General features: G+C 46.9%; 1 protein-coding gene across 7 annotated transcripts in view; it reads right to left on the reverse strand.

The window, feature by feature from the left end:
• Window positions 1-22,409, reverse strand: part of LOC116945232 (nuclear receptor coactivator 7-like) — a 70,207-nt gene extending 47,798 nt beyond the window's left edge. For 3 of the 7 annotated variants that reach the window (XM_076068985.1, XM_032959543.2, XM_032959541.2), the window contains exons 1-2: window positions 21,984-22,408; window positions 16,423-16,541 (exon numbers count right to left, since the gene is read on the reverse strand). In XM_076068985.1, the coding sequence (XP_075925100.1) occupies window positions 16,423-16,490 (68 nt within the window). In that variant the 5' untranslated portion in view covers window positions 16,491-16,541; window positions 21,984-22,408. Of the gene's footprint in view, window positions 1-16,422; window positions 16,542-21,983 lie in introns of all 7 variants that reach the window. The other 4 variants (XM_076068986.1, XM_032959544.2, XM_076068987.1 and 1 more) reach the window with 3 other exon arrangements.
• Window positions 22,410-24,686: the final 2,277 nt, after the last annotated feature.

Raw genomic sequence — 24,686 nt, forward strand, 5'->3', positions numbered from 1 at the left:
TCGTCGCCTTTGAAAGGTTGCCCGACCGCTGTGCTTCGAGGTGGGGCTGCTGTAACGTGGCATGGCGCCGAGAGATGGCGAGGTCTTAATAAAGTATTCAAGCTTTCGTGACTGTATAAAATTACTCACTGGGGTCTCTCACTCAGTCGTGGATTCGCCATGTCTGATGCGTTCAGAAACGTGCGTTTAGAGCGTGTGGCTGCTGTGAATTTCCACAAGCCCATAAATACAGGGGGGCGGGGAGGGGGGTTTCGGGGGTAGGGTCAGATCGCGTAAATATATAAATGTGTCGTTAAACCCGCCGCCACCCGACACAGCCAATTAAGTAAGGTGATGATGCTGGTTGTAATTACTGGCGAAACGTCGTCCTCACATTGTAAATGTTGTGGCTTGGCTCTCCAACACACAAGCGGTGTTGCTGTTCTAGTGACGAATTGGCAAGTTCTGTTTACGTGACGACCCTTACTAATTGGCTGTGTCGGGTGATGGTGGGTTTAAACGACACATTTATTTACACGATTTGACCCAAAAAAAACCTGTATTATGGATTATATTGGTCATGAAAGCCTACGTGTTAAAATTTTAAGCGCACTTCATTGAGCTATAATTTGTGGCCAGGTCGCTTCTGAAAATGAGCTGTATAGTATAACTCAGTGGGGGTCTTATCTGGTATAACAAAAAAATGTTTATGATGATTTCTTACTAGAGATACCAATTGATGGATGGCTCAATTGTTTGTCGAAAGATGTTCACTTTTCAATTTTCATCATCACGCTACTGACTTATTACGGATGCTTGGAAAAATGTGTGTCCACAGAGAGCCGAATGTGGGTGGGGAACGTCAGCGCCACGTTGCGGCGAGAAAACACGAACACGAAGCAAATGAAATTTCGATGTAAAGCTTTCGTGACTGCAAGGATTCATCTTCTTTGGTTCTTTCGGTAAAGTCACGTAGAATGAGAATAAAATAATAAAATAACACAATAAAATTCTCACGACGTTTCGGCCACAACGCTTGTGGCCAACGCTTGCGTTGTGGCCGAAACGTCGTGAGAATTTTATTGTGTTATTTTATCATTTTATTCTCATTCTACGTGACTTTACCGAAAGAACCAAAGAGGACGAAGCAAATGGTCAAAGACGAAAACAACGGCTTTTCCTGTAGACGCCCGCTTGTGTTGCGATCGAAACGTCGTAGTTTTATTGTTACTTTCTTTGAACCTATCTGCGTGACTTTACCGAAAGACCCAAAGAATACGACTCAAATAAATTACCGACGCAAAACGCAGGCGTAAACAACAACAACGTCATCGTGGAAATTGCTGACGAACGACACGATGACGAGAAGTGCCAGTCCCCTCCCTGTATTGTGGCCTCGTTAACCGTAGTTGAGTTTTTGGGGCTGTTGCTGGAGAGGGTGGATGGTCCAAATTGGGGGGGCCGCCGGGAGAGGAGTGGGCGGGGGGGGGGGGTACCCAACGAACAAGGCGGAGAATGATCGAGAGCGACTTCACCGCCCTGCAGCATCTGCAGAGCCTTTTCCCTTTGCTCGGTCCGATCGGATGGGACCCACCGAATTTCGGACGCGCTGCACCGACAGGGCCACACTCATCGCCTTCCTGCCCGCCGGCGCCGCTGCGCGAGAACTCCTGCCTTCGTTTTCAGTCGACTCGGCTCAAAATTCAGGATGTGCCCCCCCCACCCCCCCCCCACCCAAACACTTGCGACTTTGACGGAGCGTGAATGCTGCCCCTGCGGTCTCACGCACCCCGCACTCCGCCTACCGCCCCACCACCACCACCACCACCGTCTCCCACCCCCACAGTTACCCTTCCCTCCCCGCCGCTGCCCCGCTCACCGCTGAAAGAGAATTTTCGAGATCGGTTTTTTTGCAGCAGCGCTGATGCAGGAGGAGGAAGCGTGGTGGAATGGGGGGGGGTGGTCGGGGGAATCTTGAATTTAAAAAAAAAACACTCTGCATCTTTAGTCCGTTGCACAGAGCTCCAGCGTGCTGCTAATACGATCTCGCGTACGCGCATGCTTTACGATTATTCTTGGCAGCACACACCGGTCACCGAGTGACGCGAAAACCCCACAGCGCACCAGAAAAATTGGTGCGGGTCGGAAATGGAATAGATTTGGCAACACACACAAAGACGCGCAGCATTGAATGCACAGTACAAATACAACTCTTGGCCTTCTCCAGATCACATTCAGTTCTATTGAGCTGGTGGCCTGCATAAGGCTGCATTGCTTGTGCACGTGCACTGCGCGCTTGCTTGCCACCCAACGATTGAGTGAATCGTCGCGATTCAGGGTGGCGTTTCGATGCAAAGAATACATTTATTTTCACATAGCGGTCGAATGGTCGTTTACGTCTCGTGGCTGCTGGGGCTAGGCCAGGGGTCGGCAACGGAAACAACAAGAGGAGCCATTTATTTATTTTTTCTAATTCGGTGAGAAAAAAAAATACAACTCACTATTTTCAAGAGCGGCAATGCACCGTGGCGGTGAATCCGAGGCGGCGGTCCTGAATAAATAACGTCACGAAAGCAGCGCTTGAAGACGCAGTTTGCCAATCCCTGGGGTTAGGCGAACCCCCGTGACTAATACCTATAGGAATTTTAAAAAAAAACGTCGTTTTCCCTTGGATATGAATCAAATTAATTGGGATGCACCGCTACAACCACAACATTGACACAGTGGCTGTCCCTCGCATCATAGCAAAGCGGAATTTCCAAAAGCGTTTCGGAAACGTATCGGAGATGAATGTAAACCTGCACCGACCACAGTGGTGAAGTATGGTCAAACAATCCCTATTAACAGTGCATGTGGACTACAATAGGTTTGTTATAAACGCACACACACAAACCGATTTATAGCTAAAGTGCGGTCATATGATCACTGTTGCGTTGCAATTATGGCTTTATTTTTTGGTGATTTCGAAAACGCGTTTTGGTTTGGACATGTTTGTTTTGTTGTAGTACGGAGTTAGACTGATGGCCTTAATCTAAGTTTTCTTGTGGTTGTTGTTGTTTTACTTACATCCCACTGGGATTTTTTGCCCACGGCGTTGGTGTACGGTGCTTTTTGCTGTTTTTTTCATGGATTTTCTGTTTGCACAGTCACATAGTCACTTTAAGATGTTTTTCTTGTTCATGTTTTTGTGTTTTTGTTTGTTGTGGTTGCACCCGATTCAAGAGGCGAATGGCTCACAGGGCTATACCAAAATAAAGAAACTGAAACTGAACATATTTCTAGATCAGGGCTTCACGGTGTACGGTGCCAGTCTCAAGCGATCAGGCCACGCAATCGCTCTGGGCTGTCGATGTGTTATGAAGAAGAACCATTGCCCAAAACGTCACCAGTTGCGGATATTTTTTCCCCTTTTTTTAAGGCGGCGGTATTGACGACCGCGCCGAGCTTCTTGTTCTATGCCGTTGCTCGATACGGCGCCGAGTCATTACGCACACACTGCGCAATCCTGCACCGTTTACTAACGCTGGATCCACGGCGGTGTTAAAAAAAATTATATAATAATTCTTGGCGAAGCTCTTCCGAATGAATAATTAATGATGCCAGGCAGAAGCACTCGACGGCAAGTGCTCAGCCTCCACCACTCCCCACTCCGAGGACCCTCCCCGCGGGTCCTCGTGCAGGGAATGAGCCCGGCGCGTTGATTGCGTCGACTTACTCAGGAAAGCCTCACCGAGCCAATCGTGACTCCCTTTTCGGGAGATTCCTGTCAAGCCTTCGGGGCTGGGGGCGGCAGCGATTGCCGTGCGCTGGACATTAAAAAGGAGTCGCCTGCGGTGTCAAGTTTTCAAATTTGGATCCGTGAGACGTACGGGCACGCAGCACAACGGCCCAGTCTTTGGGAATGACCTCGTGCGGAGAGGGGATCTTTGACATCCGCTGGGAGTGAATGAAGCGGGCGGGGCGCGTAGCATTACCGTGGTTATCACACAAATCGCAGCGTTAGCCAAGGGTGGCCTCTGGGATTAAAGCCGTGAACCTCTGCAACGACAAATGGAGATTGCACGACCCCCCCCCACCTCCACTCCCGCTGGGGCTGCATCACTACCTACAACAGAGTACGGTACAGGATCAGAATCTGTATTCATTCTGGAGGAATCCGATGGGCTCTAAAGCTCTTTCTCACAGATGTCCAGTAGGCCGAGGCCAGAATGTCACAACAGCAAATAATAAAACAACTAAAAAAACACGATAAGAGTGTAAATTATAGGCACGGTAAACAAATCACTCAAAACATATATACAAGTACAGTAAAACCAAACTGTTTTTTTTTCATCTTACTAGGTAAGGGTACGCTGAGCCATTAGCTTCTTTTTCAGAAGCGACCTCGCCACAAATGATAGCCACAACGAAGAGCGCTTATCACGTGGAAATCCACAGCAGCATAATAATCTAAATAACGGACTCTTTGGTTCTTTCGGTAAAGTCACGTGGGTATGAAATAAAATCAATCGCGACGTTTCGATCGCAACACAAGCGTCCGTCATCAGGTGGAAGAGGCGGAACAGATGCAGCCGGAGAACGATGTCAGCGGTTCTCCCCCCTGCTGGATCTGTTCCACCTGATGACGGTCGCTCGTGTTGTGCCCGAAACGTCGCGATTTATTTTATTTCATACCCACGTGACTTTACCGAAAGAACCAAAGAGCATGGATTTCCTGCGGTCACGAAAGCTTCAAATCAAAACTAAATAGCCTCGACGCGTGTCTGTACCGTCCCACTCCCACACCCCGAGTGGGTCCGACCTCGCCGGCTCTCGGCAGGCTGAGCACGTGTCCGAGTTTGATTCGTGCACACGGATGGAAGGACTCATGCCCTGGGTAGTCCGAGACTCCTCTACTTACGAACAGGCCTCAGGAACCCAGCTCGTTCGTAAATCGAAGAGTCCCTCCACTGGTGGCGTTGTAGCTTCGGGCCTCGAGGCCGCTGCTCGGAATGTGTGCGTGTATCCGGGTGGGGAGCGGTGGCGCAGCGGTTAGTGCTACGCTGCGCTATGAATCCGACGCCCCGAGTTCCGATTCCCGCTCACGGCCAACACCGGTGACGATTGTCTGAACCGGTCCTGGGCCTCCCCTAGGTCCACTCGGCCTCAAATGGGTACCTGGTGCTGTGTGTAAACATCGCCACTATAGGGAGACAAAGGCGGCCGGGCGTGGTGTTGGCCAACCACCCCCTCCAGCGGTCTGTCAAAGGCTATACGGGGGATCTTTGTCTTCGTTTCTCCGGGCACTCTGTGCTCCGATCTCCTCCCACAAGCCCAGGCCAGGCACTCCGCTAATGCAATTTGGCAAACAAATCAACGGAGGGCTGCGGCCGTGACCAGAGTCCAGGGAGTCGGTGCAGGGAGGGACTCCTGCATAAAAGACAACGGCATTATGGCACTAGTGTGTCACTATAAACCCATCAAATCTAACCGTTATAAGGCAGCGGTCGAGCTATGCAGAGACGAGCTCCTGCCACGGGAAAGTGGAATTTCCACAGCTGCCTTAGGGGCCGCCAATAAATGACATCACGCGATTTTTCACCCCCCCCCCCCTCGTCACACGGCGTCACAAAAAGTCAGACCCCCCCCCCTCAAATATGACGTCACAAAGCTCTGCCCCCCCCCCAAAAATATATATAAAACATGCTTCAAATCGCTTTAAACTATTGTCATTGTCGTGCGTATTTCATGTGGCGCTGCACTCTGATGTTGTAGAAGAAAACATTTATTAAAAAGTCTAATTAAGTAGAATGTGTTGTCTATATTTATTTAAAGTTGCGCATTTTGATGTGACGTCACATTTCTCAACCCCCCCATCGTCACACATCGTCACAAATGTCTGACCCCCCCCCCCCGCCCTAGGTGCGTGACGTCATTTATGGACAGCCCCTGCAGAGGATGAGCACTGCACTGCCCCAGTGTTCCAATGAGCAGCGGAGAGAATTTTTTTATTTGACGCGTGTTAATGATACTGAATGAAACATGCCATTTAAAGCAAATCAAGTTATCACAAACACACCCTCTCTCATAATAAAGGTTTTTGGGTTAGATCGCGTTATCTATAAATGTGTCGTAACCCTCCACCACCCGACACGGCCAATCAGCAAAAAAAGTGTCACGTTGACAAAAGACAAATAGTTCACTACTTTAGCCCACCGGTGTGTTGAAGAGTGAATCCACAACATTTACAGTTTGAGTACGATGTTTCGCTGGTAATTACATCCAGCATCATCGGGCAATTCGCCAGAATGGTAAAGCCCTCGCTTGCTCCCGGTCTTAAATAGAGCAGCAGGGTGACGTCATCATTTAACTTATTTCAGGTGCAGTGATTTGAGGCGGAGGGGGGTATTGTAATTATGTAATCGATTAGTAATCAGTCAATGGTTATGATTAGTAATGAGTTGTAGATTAGTAATTAGTTCTAATGTGTGTTAGTGATTATATGCTATGTTAGTAATCCGTTAATTATTATGTGTTTCCCCTATAAGGAATTGTAATATGTATTATTTAATTATACGCTTCCAGGCCGCACTATGCCTGTAGCTGTCAGAGCGATTAAAGTTATTTCTATTCCTCTCAATTTAAATGGATTTTCTAATTAGTCTTTGCCAGTAATAATTAGTTTTACACAACACTTCAACGTTATCAAAATCAATTGAGTGTCCTTGTTGACAAGCATGTTCTGCCACTGCCGACAGTTGTGTTTGAGATAATTTAATATTTCTTTGATGTTCTTTTAGTCTTACGCTGATGTTACGTCCCGTCTGTCGATTACATAATTACAATACCCCCCCTCCGCCTCAAATCACTGCACCTGAAATGAGTTAAATGATGACGTCACCCTGCTGCTCTATTTAAGACCGGGAGCAAGCGAGGGCTTTACCATTCTGGCGAATTGCCCGATGATGCTGGATGTAATTACCAGCGAAACGTCGTACTCAAACTGTAAATGTTGTGGATTCACTCTTCCAACACACCGGTGGGCTAAAGTAGTGAACTATTTGTCTTTTGTCAACGTGACACTTTTTTGCCGATTGGCCGTGTCGGGTGGTGGAGGGTTACGACACATTTATAAATAACGCGATCTGACCCAAAAACCTTTATCATGAATACTATTGGTCGCGAAAGCCTGCTACGTGTTAAACACCCTCTCTCACAGCAGAGGGGCGTTGTGCTCCTGCCACCATCGATGATCGTCACACGACGAGTCCCCAAACTCTACGATCAAACTCAGTTCTCTGGAACTGCTTCTTGTTGTTGTTGTTGTTAGTTTGTTGTCCTTCCCCGGAACCTCCGATTAGCGCGCTTGGCTACGCAAGGTGCGACATAAGTTCAGCATACGTACCTGACATGACTGTGTTTTGCTAATGCTCGTGGTGCTTAATAAGAACACTGGAGCCGACTGTTATAAAGAGTCCTTCTGTAAGCACAAGCCTGGGAGAAGTGGTATAGCCTTACAATGGTGGTGAGGGAAGTTCATACACACAGGCTGCTTCAAAAAAATGTTAACATGAATATGGGACTATCGATTTTAATGGTGATACGTAATATTTAAAAAAAAAACACTTTTTAAAAAACACGCTTTAATGAAATGTACCGTACTCGTAATGGAAGAACTCCACGACTCCAGGAAGTGGCCCCGAAGCTTGCCATAACGTAAGGGGGCCTTGGGCAATTACAGCCAACGTCAGTTGAGTGTGGACAATTAGATCCAAGCCGAAATATAACGTATAAAAAAATTTGAAATAACATTTTTTATAGAATACAGTGCTGATTTTGTACGTTTGCCCACTGACAAAGAAATGATCAGTCTATCATTTTAATGGTAGGTTTATTTGGACAGTGGGAGACAGAATAACAACAACAAAATCCAGAAAAATGCATGTCAAAAATGTTATAAATTGATTTGCATTTTAATTAGGGAAATAAGTATTAAACCCCCTCTCAATCAGAAAGATTTCTGCCTCCCAGGTATCTTTTATACAGGTAACGAGCTGAGATTAGGAGCACACTCTTAAAGGGAGTGCTCCTAATCTCAGCTTGTTACCTGTATAAAATACACCTGTCAACAGAACCAATCAATCAATCAGATTCCAAACTCTCCACCATGGCCAAGACCAAAGAGCTCTCCAAGGATGTCAGGGACAAGATTGTAGACCTACACAATGCTGGAATTGGCTACAAGACCATTGCCAAGCAGCTTGGTGAGAAGTTGACAAGAGTTGGTGCGATTATTCGCAAATGGAAGAAACACAAAATAACTGTCAATCTCCCTCGGCCTGGGGCTCCATGCAAGATCTCACCTCGTGGAGTTGCAATGATCAAGAGAACGGTGAGGAATCAGCCCAGAACTACACGGGAGGATCTTGTTAATGATCTCAAGGCAGCTGGGACTATAGTCACCAAGAAAACAATTGGTAACACACTACGCCGTGAAGGACTGAAATCCTGCAGTGCCCGCAAGGTCCCCCTGCTCAAGAAAGCACATATACATGCCCGTCTGAAGTTTGCCAATGAACATCTGAATGATTCAGAGGACAACTGGGTGAAAGTGTTGTGGTCAGATGAGACCAAAATGGAGCTCTTTGGCATAAACTCAACTCGCCGTGTTTGGAGGAGGAGGAATGCTGCCTATGACCCCAAGAACACCATCCCCGCCGTCAAACATGGAGGTGGAAACATTATGCTTTGGGGGTGTTTTTCTGCTAAGGGGACAGGACAACTTCACCGCATCAAAGGGACGATGGACGGGGCCATGTACCGTCAAATCTTGGGTGAGAACCTCCTTCCCTCAGCCAGGGCATTGAAAATGGGTCGTGGATGGGTATTCCAGCATGACAATGACTTAAAACACCCGGCCAAGGCAACAAAGAAGTGGCTCAAGAAGAAGCACATTAAGGTCCTGGAGTGGCCTAGCCAGTCTCCAGACCTTAATCCCATAGAAAATCTGTGGAGGGAGCTGAAGGTTCGAGTTGCCAAACGTCAGCCTCGAAACCTTCATGACTTGGAGAAGATCTGCAAAGAGGAGTGGGACAAAATCCCTCCTGAGATGTGTGCAAATCTGGTGGCCAACTACAAGAAACGTCTGACCTCTGTGAAGGCCAACAAGGGTTTTGCCACCAAGTACTAAGTCATGTTTTGCAGAGGGGTAAAATACTTATTTCCCTCATTAAAATGCAAATCAATTCATAACATTTTTGACATGCGTTTTTCTGGATTTTTTTGTCGTTATTCTGTCTCTCACTGTTCAAATAAACCTACCATTAAAATTATGGACTAATCATTTCTTTGTCAGTGGGCAAACGTACAAAATCAGCAGGGGATCAAATACTTTTTTCCCTCACTGTATAGTATTGTCATCAGTATGACATAAGTATACCAAGTTTGCAGTCGATACCACATTGGGCAGTGGGTTAAAATTGAGTTACAAGATTTGAGGATACAACGACAACAACACCAACAGATTGAGTTAATAGAAAGCGAGTAAAAGAAAGAACGGTTAATACACATGATTTTTTTTTATATTAATAGCTTCAAAAAGTCAAAGAGTCTCCCACTTGTTCGCCATCGTTGTCAACACGTGGCCTGGAATATTCTCCAGGTGGTCTCCTGTTCCCGGAGGCAGTACACTGCTTGTGGCATTGTTGAAAATTCTCCGAAGTGTTCACATTTGTTTTTAAGCACCCTGTATACGTTGTTATTATTATTCTGCTTGTTTACCCAGGAACGCCTCATTGAGTCTCATACCTCATGTTCAGGAGGGTCCTGCCAAGCTCTCGAAGTGGATGGGGGGGGGGGGGGATCATGCTGCGTAGATTCCAATTGAGCAAGTTGAAGGGAAAGTTCTGCTACAAGCACACTACTGCGAATATAAGCACACCCGGCCGGCCTCGCTCCCCCGGGGTTGTCCGTGTCCGGTTTCTACTGTACCCAACATATTGACTCCGATTATCACGGTTGGCTACGTACGCTGAGAAAAAAGTTCAACATACATACGCACACAATCGACACAGTGGCCCATTTCCTCATTACTCCGGATTTATTTTAGTTTCAATTCAATTTCCAATTATGCTTTCTCCCCCCCCCCCCCCCCCCACTCTTCCAAACAATAGCAATTGTGCCGATACGTGACGAGAAAAAAATGTCCACTCCGAGCTCTCACGATAAGCAGCGTTACCACCTGATACGGGAAACTGCACAAAGTAGTGGTCGTGATGCTCCTGCAAGAGGAGCTGGAAAGTTCATCGCGCTGTGAGCTCTCCTTTGTGAATCGGGCCAAGTCGGTACGTGACCCAGGGTCTGTTCTGTGGTCACCACAGTTGCACGCTACCTTTGGTAGACGACGGCCTACGAATGATTACGTTACATACTATTTGTGTACAGAGACTCCTCGACTTACGAACTTTCAGAGATACGAACAAACCTGTCCGTATGTCCAGTTGAAGCTGTTCAGACCGGGAGTCGTAAGTTCAACCGCCGCACAATACATAGATGGCGGTGGTGGCATCTACATCTGCAGAACTTGAGGACCCAGTGGCATCTACAGGAGATTATACAACTTTGAAAGCCATTTCCCGTGTTTAGTGTACATGCCGTACAACATGTTTGAAATCGACAGGAGTGAAGTTGGACTTACGAACAAATGGACTTACGAACAGACCTCTGGAACCAACCTCGTTCATAAGTAGAGGAGTCCCTGTATATACAAGAGATAGACAGACGAACAGTGGTTTATTGCACTGTGTTATTAGCCTGGCGGTCCGATTTAAATTCCTGGCCGTAGATAACAGCAGTGAGTGATATGAACTATAAACTATTTTTATTTTACCAGGTAAAGCCCATCGAGCTATACTGCTCTTTTTCAATAGTGACCTGGCCACAAATGATAGCCCAATGAAGTGGCTTATCACAGTGGAAATGTATAGCGGACAAATACTCTTATCTTAACCAGTCCTGCCCTTCCCCATCTCTCTACCAACCTGCACCGACCAGCACGGTGAGGTATGTTACCAGAAGAAATCCCATCACTGACACGGCACAGGTAGGCCTTCGCTCGGCGGCGAATGGACGAGCGGCCGTGCGATATACATCGTGATAAGACTGCATCCAGAAAATAGCTGTACACCGGACTTGACAGAACTTCACGCAAAATCGACACCGATCACCCCAGACAGAGCGATGCATTTTTCTCGCCGACCACTGCTTGCGAATGAATGCACCACACGCATGCGGCCCAGCGAGCAAGCCACGTGTGCGGCTGTATTGTGTGTGTGTGGACGGGAAGTGATTGCCCAACGCGAAGGATAAATTGCAAAAACACAGAAAACACTTTGCACGGACAGCACTGTACTGGGATTTTTTGCACACAGCGTTGGTGTGCGGTGCATTTTCAAAGAATATTTTTGCTGTTTTTTTTTCCTTGGATTTTCTGTTTGCACAGTCACACGTAGTCACTTAAAGATGTTTTTCTTGTTCGTGCTTTTGTTTTTTTGTTTGTTGTGGTTGCACCCGATTCAAGAGCCAAATGGCTCACAGGGCTATACCAAAATAAACTGAACTGAACTGATAGGTGCCCGGAAAATATAACTAGCACTAGTTAATAAGACGCCAAAAGTGTTCTTCCTGTGGATGTACTTGGCCCTGCCACACTAATGTAGAATTTGAACAACTAGCTCGGGGCTGTAAATGAGAGAGGGACGAGGAATGCACCGTGTTTGTTTGAGTCCGGAACGGATTTGACTTTGTACGAAAACCGATCATGATGCATGATGCAATATGACGCTGCGAATTATGCGATTATCTTATCTCGAGGGTTGAGTGGAAACGGTGGTCGGGCACACTCCACTACGAACCCGGGAACCCGAGTTCAATTCCAGACCGCGTCTAATATCAGTGGCGAGTGATATCTGAACTGGTTCTGAGCCCCCTCCTGCACTAACGCATGGTCACCAGCATGAAGTATGGTCAAACAACCCCCATGGCGCACAGTACATGGGGTGGAGGGGCCTTCATCCAGCTTCAGCAGTGAAGACAGCGCTGAACCACATCCCTTTATAACGGGGGTGGAGAACGCCCGGCCCCGCAGGCCGTACAAGGCCCGCAAAATCATTTGGTCTCTGGCCCTGCGATGGCAACCGCAGGCGGGACTCGAAATTCAATAAATCTAGGAGCAAACCTGGAAAAGCAGTCGCGAGTAGCAACAACATCATCAATACCAGCTAACATCATCAATACCAGCTAACATCATCAATACCAGCTAACATCATCAATACCAGCTAACATCATCACACGCCTCACCCAAAGAGAAGTTGTTCCAGCCATCATATTAGGGGCGAGTTAATTAAATGTTTGACCAAATATAACAGGCTAATTTTTAAGTTGATAATTTTGTATGGCCCGCGAATGATGTTATATAAATATCCAAATGGCCCTTGGCAGAAAAAAGGTTCCCCTACCCCTGCTTTATAATATTATCTTCATGTTATTTATCTACCCAAGAAAGCTTCACCAGGCAACTTCACAACAGGTCCCTCTGCAGTGGGATGTTTGGGGGTCAATTCCCCATTCATGAGCGCTTTGGCACACAAGCCATCATTCCACCGGCATTCTATTTCCATTTGTTTCACTTGTTGACCGTTTGCCAAATCCTTTCCCTCAACCTCCCTTCTGTCGCAGCAGTAACCAGCGTGAAACCCTCGCGCCTTAGTGAAATTAACGTCACGCGCGCACGCACAGCGAGCACACGCGCGCGCGCGCGTATGCTCGCAGGTACGCGGAGAATGGAAAACTTTTCCACTGTCAATATGATGGTATAAACACGGTACAGCGGAGGAGACTGGTTGGAGGCATCATGCACGCCGGTCCGTTCAACTGGAACGCACTGCCCGCGTCCGCAAACGCCAGCCAGCGGCAAACCGGCGCGTGTCAAAAACACGCGCGCACGCGCACACACGGACGACACACGGACACACGGACACACGGACACACGGACGCCCGCGCAGGGAATGAATACCAGGTGAGCCGGCTCGACTCCTTGAAGCCACAGGTCTCAAGACACACGCATGTTCGCGCTCGCACGAGACGTTAGACCAGCGCGCCAAAAAGCTCGCTGGGGGCGGGCGGGGTCAGGGAGAGGTCAGGGAGGGGTCAGGGAGGGGTCAGGGCGGGGTCAGGGAGGGGTCAGGGAGGGGTCAGGGAGGGGTCAGGGAGGGGTCAGAGAGGGGTCAGAGAGGGGGCTCTGCTCACCCATGGAAGCCTCGCCGAATCATTTGGACATCTGTGAAAAAAAGAGCTTTGTAGCTCATCGGATTCCCCCAGTATAAATATTCTGATTTCCCACGATGTGCTGCTCATGACCAGGACCGGAGGCGCTTAGGAGGCAAAGAGAGGGTCCCCCTCTGCCCCCCCCCCTCCCTCCCCCACCAAATGTTCCTTTAGCACCACTCAAGTTCGCTCTCGCTAGCGGTGAATCACGGTCATGGTGGCCCCCCCCCCCCCATATAACTACTCAACTACTGCCCAGCACCCCATCCCCCCACCCCCCAATCGGAACTGGAGCTGGGGCCGGGCCTGCTTATGGGCAATGATGAAAACGTTGCATGACAATCGGATGAAGAGATAAGAGTTTTTTTTGTCGAGATCAATGAAAACAGGGTTTCGTTGAAAATTGTTTGTGACGGGCAACGATCGGTTTACAGAGCGCACAACCTTCGGGAGCCGTGTGACCACTGCCCGTCATCCTAATGGAACTTTCCATCCCAGTAGCCCACAAGCGAGCGGCGATCAGATTTTGTCCGGGTGCGGCCAACTACGTTTTTTGTTTTTTTTTTTGTCCACAACAACGGAACGACGACGCGCATCGGCCATGGCCGCTGCAGGATTTCCAGATGTTTAAGACTGCCGACCTCAGGGTCACCCCGCAGGCACAATCGCTCGGTCACGGCCCACGCGGATTTCCCACGTTCGGCGCTGGCTATCCGGAGCACACTCCACGTGGCCAAATGTATGCATGATGTGTATATCAGATTGGCACCATTTCCCACAGCCGACGCGGAGCGTGGGACGCATTCCGCGGCGGCTCAACCAACGATTCCTGCCGCGACAGGCCGCGGTGCCTGTGCACGAACGCCCGCCCGCTCGGACGGAGCCGTCGCAGGGGTCGGCTTTCGCGGCGCTGCCGTGCCTCCCTTCGACGCGCTTTCAGATTCTACGGGTGGCCGGAATTCGTTTTTGATGGTGGGCATGCTGGGGGGGGGGGGGGGAGTGAAACCAGGGCGCGTCACAATGCATCGTCAGGGTTCGGTTTGAAAAATCGACGCTTGCGCTCGCGATGCAAGCGCCGAATCACGTGGTGGGGTGTGGGGCTGGGGGGGGGGGGGAAATCGATTATTTATAACGTCTGCAAACTGTGTGCGAATTGCACGGTAATGTTCCAGTTATGGCAAAGGGAATTAGCAAAATGGTACAAGTGAGAGAGACAAAGGAAACAAGAAACACAAAGGAGATGGGGGGGGGGAGGGAAAACGAGAGAGTTTCCCATCCTGACCCCTGGATTGAGACAAATCATTGAATCGTTGGAGGTGGCTTGGGATGGTAGGGAGGGGGGGTGTCACTGGTGCGAATCAATACAATCCTTCGGAACATGCCTGCTGTGTACAAACAGGACATTACCAGAAGGTTCAAAGCCCCGGTTACTGAGCATCATATTTGTATAACGACACTCATCTTGGTATGGACGGTCTGGAAGGCCAGCTGTTCGGTAAACCGGCCTGTCTGGTTACAAACCAAACATTTGGCAAGCTTTGTTTTAGAGGCTGGCTGCTCACTGTCAAGACTACACATCATACCAGTATGCACATCAGGACCAGGCGGGGTTATGCGCAGAGAGGCACAAATGTCAAATATTTTTGGGTAACGGAATAAGAATCCACATAGCCGGGAAACAGCTACCATTTAAATCTGCACGCAGAATTTTTCGAGGAAATAAAATAACAATCGCAACAATGCTGATGGCTTGCGCAGTTACGGATCTTGAAGTCAATCAGCAGGAAAGTGACAACTCAGTGGGATTTGTCCACCTAAATAGCGGCGTAAACTCCCTTTCCCACACAGTTCTTTGGCAAAACGAACTTGGGAAAGGCGTACGTTCGGAGTAAATCGAACGCATAGGTTGAGGAACTGAGAAACAGTGAACACAAAACAGGGATCTCTCCTTGGTGCTGTTGCTAAGGCAAAGGAAATGAGGTGACAATGGTCAGCAAGCGTCGTCAGGTCAACTGACGAGAGATGAGAGGCAGAATCAACTCCAGCGTGGAGGCCGAGAGAAGGGAAGGTAAGCGGAGGAAGACGGTGGATGAGCCGGTTGGGGCAGCAGCATCAGCGAAATGAAACCAATCAATGAATGTTTATTTTACGTGCCAATATCGCCCTCAATAAAGTTGGCATCAATGCGCATTACAACGGAATGGGAACGGTACCGAGTTTCACAGAGCAACAGAAATGAAAACAAAAACCCGTCACGCCCTCAGCGGCTAACACCGACCGAGCAAAATAAAGTGCAACTGTGCGCAACGAATAGCATAAGAAAGGCAAGTCGTAAATAAAAAAATGAATACAACATATGAAAAGCAAAGAGACTTGGCTACGCATGGTGCGAAATAAATTAAATATACAGGGACTCCTCTACTTACGAACTTTCAGAGATACGAACAAACCTGTCCGTATGTCGAGTTGCCTGTTCGGACCGAGAGTCGTAAGTTCAACCGCCGCGCGATAGATGGCGGCGGTGGCGTCTACATCTGCAGAACGTGAAGAACCAGTGGCATCAACATCTGCAGAACGTGAAGAACCAGTGGCGTCTACATCTACAGAACGTGAAGAACCAGTGGCATCTACATCTACAGAACGTGAAGAACCAGTGGCATCAACATCTGCAGAACGTGAAGAACCAGTGGCATCTACATCAACATAACATGAAGAACCAGTGGCATCTACATCTGCAGAACGTGAAGAACCAGTGGAATCTACATCTGCAGAACGTGAAGAACCAGTGGCATCTACATCTACAGAACGTAAAGAACCAGTGGCATTTACATTTACAGGAGGTTATACAACTTTTAAAGCCATACACCGGTGTTTGGAATCGACAGGAATCAAGTTAAACTTACGAACAAATCGACTTACGAACAAACGTCTGTAACCCAACTCGTTCGTAAGTAGACGAGTCCCTGTACATACATACACACACTAAGAGACTGACCAAATAGTTTGGGGACAAACTACTGGACAAGAACCGGCGAAAGAGAGGGGAAGGCAAGGAAATAGGGGGAGCATTCAGCAGTGGACATTCACAAAACGGCAGTCCCCAGCCCCCTCCCCCCTGGGGAGACGTGATGGCTCACACACCTCGCTTTTGCATTGCTGAAGTAGCCAATTCTCCAGTCCTTCTTGCTTCTCTGCTTGGTTGGCTCCATGGTGGGGAAGGCAGGCGTGGGCTTCTCCCCTCGTCCGTCCGTTGGCTGCTGCTACGCAGGGGCAGCACGTAAGAATTAGAATTCAATTTCGATTTAAAGCTTTCGTGACTTCAGGGTTCTTTCGGTAACGTTACGTAGAGGAAAAATAACATAATTAGAATTCAATTTATATATCACACTCTCCGTCAAGGATCTCAGAGCGCGGCACAGGACACAGCCGCAAGGCCTTCTGCGTTAAAATTATTTTCTCACGGATACGTTTTAAAAATCCATTTTACGAAATTATCTAAACGTCCAATAAGCGGATGCGTGTAAATAGGTTTTAAGGCGCATTTACAAAAACATGTCCACAGACCCAGAGATCTCTGATACCTCGTGGAAGAGGGTTCTCCATAGCCTGGGGGCGACACGGGAAAAATCTCGGTCACCCATAAACAGAAGCCTCCATCTGGGAATGCAGAGAAGATCTGCATCCCCAGATCTTAGGGACCTTGAGGGGGCATGTGGGTGCAGCATGTCAATGATGTAGGCTGGCGAAAGATGGTTCACTACTTTGTAAGTTAACAGTAGGATTTTAAACTGTATTCTATTGACTGATTAATTACTCTCCAGCCATTTCATTTAGAGGCCCACCCTACCGTACTCAACTAATGGGCATGTTTATTCGTACTGTTTTTAGCGTTATATTTTATTATAAACGATTTCAACAAATAAATGTTTTACCAGGTAAGGCCCACTGAGCTATATAGCTCTATATTTAGAAGTGACCTGGTCACAAATGATATCTCAGCGAAGTGGCTTATTTTGATTTAAAGCTTTCGTGACTGCTGTAATTCATATTCTTAGTTCTTTCGGTACACCAAGCCCTTAAGGCTAATGGTTACTCCGACTATACAATCCGCAAAGCTATCACTCAAACCATGAAGAAGGACCCTCTTGAGGAGCCTTTCAAAACCATCACTTTACCCTACATTGCGGGGATCACAAAAAAGATCTCCAAAATCTTGAATAAACACAAGATCCAGGTCCGTTTCAACACATTACATAAAATCCGTGATCTGGTTCCATCTGTAAAAGATGTGATTCCGGACATACAGCACCCTGGTGTCTACAAACTAAGTTGCCTCTGTGGTAGTAGTTACATTGGAGAAACCAAACGCCATGTCTCGGAATGCATTCGTGAACACAAAGCAGACCTTCAACACGGTAGGACCAACACCTCGGCCGTGGCAGATCATTGTTATAATTCAGTAGGCTCACATGACATTGACTTTTCCAAGACAGAGGTTCTTTGTAAGCCATCTGGCTACCATGAGAGATTCGTTCATGAGGCTATCCACATATACAAGCACAGAGACAATTTCAACCGAGAAGATGGATTCTGGCTTAGCAATCATTGGAAAGATTTGATAAACCATTTTAGGTCTTAATTGATTGTTCACGCTTACAGTGGCTTTCAGACAGCATACATTCAATTTTTCGTCTCCCCTCTCCTCTTTTCAGAACATAGATGGACTAGTCCTTCTAAATAAACTGCCAAATCGCTGCGCGTGGCGCTGACGTTTTAAAATAAATAATAAATGCGCCGTTTACAAATAAATACATTTATGCAAACCGACACACCTGATGACGACCGTTTGTGTTATGGTCGAAACGTCGTGAGAATTGTTATTGTTTTATATATATTTTATTATTTTATTGTTTCCCTTCAACGTGACTTTACCGAAAGAGCTAATAATATGAAGTGGCTTATCTTATAGAAATGTATCGCAGCCAAATACTTTAAACGCATGTTTCTAAATGTGCAGGGAAAAACCAGAGAATGCAGAGAAAAAAATCTACGTGAGCACGGGGAGAACAGGCGAGGTAGTTAACATCTCACCACCGTGACCAATCCACTGCTGGACGAAGGCCTGTGCAAGCCATCATCAACTCTCATGGTCGAGCTATGTAACAATCCACCAACACGGGCTTGATTCCCATCGCTCCATCTCCTTGGCGGTCATCCTCGTAGGCGCGTCCCCTCCCCTCGCCGCAACTCGCTCGTTAGTCTCGACCACCGCTCATCGTCCCGTCTCGGGACGTGTCGTGCCCAAGCCCCGCTTTCTTTCCTTAACAGCCCCACTTATGCTTTTAACCTGCGTATGTTCTCTCATCTACTGGTTCCTTTCAATGTCATTTTAAGTATGCAACTCCGCAACGCTACTTTGCGCACTTTTCAGCTTTTGTTCTATCTTATTTGCAAGTGGCCACGTTTCTGATGCACATATCATAGCAGGTAATATGTACCGATATAAAAATGTTAATTGGGAACATTGGTGCGATCCTATTCATTGTCCAGGACTCTGGATCGGTATTCCAAAATTCACTCGACACACACTGCTGTCATCCCTCCACTTTATTTAAAAATGTAGATTGTGGTCCCACCTTCAATAACCCACGTTGTTGGAATCGTTAAATAGTTCTACTATGCTTGGCAGCTATATCCACTCCGATGTATACCGTTTCTCCAATCATTAACACACTTGTTTGCACGACCTTCGTTTCATTCGTATTTAGTCTGAGCCCCAACATCGGCCAGATTTCTTTATACGAGTATGGCGAAAGTAACGTGCAGACTTGAGTCATTATCACGTCCAATGGGAATCAACTGCAGGAAACGCTGGCGCTGTTATTGTCTCGATCTAACTAATAAATATGCACTGTTTTTTTTTAATGTGTCCTTTACTCATTGGTTCTTTCGGTGAAGTGGCGTATGTAGAAATAAAATAAAATTACTTTACCGAAAGAACCAATGAGTATGGTAATTCCTGCAGTCACGAAAGCTTCAATCCGAGATTAATGTGTCCTTTATTTTATTTTTTCCAGAAAACCTAAATGAGCCTGGTAATTTTCAGGATGGTCTTGATTAGAATGATCGACCATTGTTTGCTTTGCATTATTACACATTCGGTGTTGTTAAACTATAATCGTGACTTGTTTAAAACATGTAATATCACAAACGATTAGACGTGTCATTAAATATTTGCTGGGGCAAGCTTTCGTCCCAGTAAAGCATTAGGGGCTCGCAATGACTGCCACTTGAGTTCAGCCATGGCTAACGCAACCCATCATCCCTAAGGGGGGGGGGTCGATAATACTGGTACCACTTTGTAAGGCTGTGTCTACTTGTTTCTTAGTTTCGAACCGGTCATCAGAAGAAAACATTTTTCCAAAATGTTATTTTCTCATCAGGATCCTGATGATCACGTAGTACAAAATGCAATCTCCATCTCTTATTATCCACTCTCGACAGGGTGGCCCAAAAGTCAGGACACATAGTTGCCCTGACCCTGCATCTCCGATTAGCACGGTTGCCTACGTACGGTGTGAAAAAAGTTCAACATACTGGGACTCCTCTTACTTACGAACATTTGACTTACGAGGGTTATTATATTTATTTCAACAAATCACATCGGGTTATTTCATTTGAAGGAACGTGAAAACCGACTTCGGTTCACGTAAATGCAAGCATTAACTCTTTTGAAATAAAATCAGGACTTAAAAAAATATATTACTTTAGCAATCAATTCATTCTGGCTTTTTTGGTCGAGCTTTGTAAATAACGGATTTGAAGTGACCCCCCACGGAAAGAAGAAATGTAGATATTAATAACGATGATAGATACAATTTTAACTTATTGAATACGGTACTAAAACTTGTTTTTTTTAATTCCAGTGTTAGAATCAATGAAATAACCATGTGTGTCCTAACTTTGGGCCATCCTGTTCATAATATTTTCCTGTCAAGACAGTGGTATTGACGAATGTGTTATTTGCTACTTGATTTAAGGCCAGCAAGGGGTTGTTGTTGTTGTAGTTATGTCGACACAAAGTCAAGTCGATAGGTTCAAAGAAAATAACAAAAAATAACAAAACGTCGACGTTTGGATCGCACACACAAGCGATCGAAACGTCGTAGTTTTTCCACGAATGCTGGTGTTTATTTTTTGTTATTTTCTTTGACATTTTGACTTTACGGAAAGACCCAAAGAACATGAATTCCTGCAGTCACGAAAGCTTTAAGTTACGTGGGTAGCCCAGTCCTGTCATAGGAACAACGAATTTCCACCACTGACTCAAGGCGACCGTCAGATAGGCGCGCAGTGCTCAACGCTCGATTCGGTATTGGTGACGGCGGCGGGATTTGAGCTTAACGAGGTTCAAATTGAATGTTGATGAGGCACTTAAGAGGGTCAAGCCAACAAAAAAAACCCCACTCCAGCACCAATACGACGCCTCTCACCGACGCTTTCATGGATAAATAATAATAAAAAAACTGGTAATTATCATAACAGTAGACTTAGCTATATTCCAGGATATCAAACGGGATAAATAAACGGGATAAATAATATTGAAAGGACCTCCTCGGGCGGTTACATAAAGCTCCTCCGTTAGCACCGTTCAATGAAGGAAATGAGCGCGACCTCGCCACACACTGTGACAGAGGAGCGCGCTACGGTACGCGCAACATCGATACGTTCCATTTAAAAGGACGCGCTGGGTGGCCATTTGGTGCGTTTGAGTCGCGTGTATATATCTGTACGTACATTTATTTCAAACGTATCGATGACATGTTTAGGATACGGCAACAATAAACCCCGCGCACACAACCGGCACCAAGCGTAATGCGCACAGAAGAACACTCGTGGAGGTGGCTAAAGTAGTCCACGCATTGGTGGGCGGTATGAAAAATTACAATGAGCTCTAGAACGCACGTCGGTTTTTTAAAAAAAAATTGCTTAAGCATGCCACGGAATGCAATTCGTTGTTTTCTTTCACACCCTATATATAGCTCATGTCGTCGGCTGTAGAAATCGCCCGATTTCCCATCGCACACCGCCGCTTTCCTGCTGCCCGTGATGGCGCTTCAGCGTTCGGTCGTGCCGTCGGGAATCCAAGCCCACAAGCAATGGATTATTTCGTGCCAATATTACATACTGCAGCCGCAGCAGCAGCGTTTTTGTTAATGAAGGGCTGCGAGACCCGTATCGTCGAAACCGATCCAGAGGGTTTTTGGCCCGCTCAAAACAAATGTCCCTCTCGTAAAATCTCGGGTCCGGTAAGCCAAAAACTAAATGGGCCGATGGCATTGTATTAAACGCAACTACTGGACGTCATACGTGGAGGACCACCGTGGGATTGCGATTGCATTTGCGATCACACGTAGCAAACGCTCATTTGGTACGTTATCTGTAAACGCGTTGATTAAAATCAGCAATTGTAAAAAGGAAATGCAAAACGGAATAGGCAGTAGACAGAATACGCAACGCTCTCCCCCTCTCTTTCATCTGTACACGCCCTTAATAATTGTCCCACACCGCCTGTTACAACCGACAAGACACACAGCAGGCACACCCGTTGTATCTTGTACATACGCGTGTACTAAGTGCGTGTTATTTAACAGGAGCGCTTGTGCTGCATTCACACGACAATGATGAAAAAAAGCACTCACCTCCCCGTAGACAAACAACAGCAGCAGCAGCAAATTCAACCGCGGGCCTCACTGTGTAAGACAACGCCGCTGGATGGCATCTCACGCAGTCCCCATCACGCCTGTGTTCCCATCACGCCTGCGTTCCGATGACGAATTCCAACATTAAAAAAAAATACAACGCTGCCGTCGCAATGATTTTGCGAAGCGTTCCCCCGTCTCCGCACGGGAAGCTGACGACAACACGACACCGGTGCTGCTGCTGCTGGTGGTGATGATGATGACGACGGCCGCCTTCCCCCTCCCGCTGCTGCTGCTTTTGTGTAGCGAGGCGGAGCGATCCAGCCCGACCTGCACCCACTCTTGGCACTGGCGGCCGGGCGGGCGGGCGTCAGTTGTCGCTCCGGTCACAGGGAGGGGATTCCTTTTCCCCGCCCAAAGCTTTTGCTGGGCTAAGCTCCAATAAAAATATATATATTCACCCCCCACCCACCCACCACCACCCCCCACCCACCCACCACCACCCCCCACCCACCCACAACCACCCCCCACCCACCCACAACCACCCCCCACCCACCCACAACCACCCCCCACCCACCCACAACCACCCCCCACCCACCCACAACCACCCCCCACCCACCCACAACCACCCCCCCACCCACCCACAACACCGCCCCCACCCACAACACCCCCCCCCACCCACCCACAACCACCCCCCACCCACCCACAACCACCCACCACCCGACGAATAAGTTGGTTATTCAAATAAAGGTTTTGAAATTGCATTTGACAGATTTATACCGTCATAATTTTCCCCACTTTAGATCAGGGAGCGAGGACTGTGCTGAATAAACGTGTCCCTATTTACTTTGAATAAACAAGAGAAGAGAATAAGGTTTAAGTTGAGTCATACCTCCTACTTCTAAATTGAAACATTTTAATGTTCAGATAGTTGTGCCTATGGTTTAATGTTACATTGACTTAAGTAATTTCAATACGTTGAACCAATGAATTCACCAACGTAACTATATATTGAGGTCAGATACCACTATTAATAACTTTGGCACTCAGAGCAAATATCTACTTTAGTGAATTTTAGCAATTGGAAAACAGGATATTTTTTTCTCAGGTCTTGTACCCCTGCTTATCTCTATTGAGCCGATGGTGGAAATTCCACGTTCACGCGGCAGGATAATTGTATCGATATGGGAGCTGTAGTTCTTTAAAACTATGTGGTGCTCATTTTTGTTTTACCTGCCTTGGACAGGCGATGGCGATCAAGATGGCATTTTACATTCCTAACAAATGCGGGCCCAGAATTTCAACTGCCATTCCACGGGGGCACGACTCACCAAAAATGCGAAGTTCAATCTGGCTTCTACTGCGTGGATGGTGGCGTCGAGGCGAATGTAGCGCAAGTATGCAACGGTCTTACGCGACATGCTGGCGTGGCGTACCTGACCAGGTGGGACAGTCTACAAGCCGCGGGTTCACAACTGCATTGCGACGTGCACATGAATGTACATCATGCACGATGAGTGGTCGAACCGTTTTTTGACGTGAACAGATGATGACACGTGCCTCAGACCTTGACCTTAAAAAAACAGCCAAGCCCTACCAAACAGAAGTGTATCTAACAAATTAAAGGGAACATTGGCAGTGGTGTAGAATTGCAAAATACAGCACCACACGTGTCATTAACATTATCTTACAACAGTGACCATATATGCTGACATTTTTTTATGGCAATGGCCCTTGTTTCAGAGGAAAGGTCCAATTTGCATGGCTCCTCTGAAAAAAGGTAACTGCCTGAAACGTCAACCTCTTACGGTTTTTTTTCAGCAATGTTAACGATGAATGCGATGGTCGGGAGGGTGGATCGCATACGGATGAGTTATAAAACCCACAAGTTGTGGCACGCGTTAGACTCCTGCTGGAAATAATCCCGAGTCTGACCACGCATCCAATATGGAGCTCAGTGCTTCATGTGGAAAGCCGCTCAAGCGCCTGCAAAAACGCCACAAAGAGCAGCAATGATTATTCTTTGGGTCTGTCGGTAAAGTCACGTAAATAGGTTTAAATTAATACAAATTAAATAAACAAAAAACTACGACGTTTCGATCACAACACAAGCGATCGTCATAATTTTTTTCCTTCTGATGACGATCGCTTGCGTTGTGATCGAAACGTCGTAGTTTTCATTTTCATTAATTTAAACCTATCTACGTGATTCATATTATTGGTTCTTTCGGTAAAGTTACGTAGAGGGGAAATAATAAAAATAAAACATAATATAATAAAATTATCACGTTTCGTGGCCGAAAGAACCAAGAATATGAATCCCTGCAGTCTTGAAAGCTTGAAATCGAAATCTATCTACGTGACTTTACCGAAAGACCCAAAGAATATGAATTCCTGCAGTCACGAAAGCTTTAAGTCAGGAGCAATGATTGTTCACGAGCACTCCTTCAACAGACGGCAAGGTGTCCACAAAATTCGTCAAGTGTCCACACAGCTTCTCCTTGTAAAATAACAAATCACTTGCAGTCGTAACAGACTCTCACATTTGTTATAAGCAATATATTGAGACTCCGCAAAACATTCCTCATTCAACAATGTGTGTATTGTTTCTTAATATAGCAACACATTGATTTAGGTAATAAACGCAGGAATGCGCAGTACAATTATCTACGTGGATTCCACTTTTATAACAAACTTGCATTT

Source organism: Petromyzon marinus, chromosome 23 (assembly GCF_048934315.1).
Source record: "Petromyzon marinus isolate PM22_M1 ecotype Great Lakes invasive population chromosome 23, UKy_Petmar_22M1.pri1.0, whole genome shotgun sequence".
NCBI classification, from domain to species: domain Eukaryota; kingdom Metazoa; phylum Chordata; class Hyperoartia; order Petromyzontiformes; family Petromyzontidae; genus Petromyzon; species Petromyzon marinus.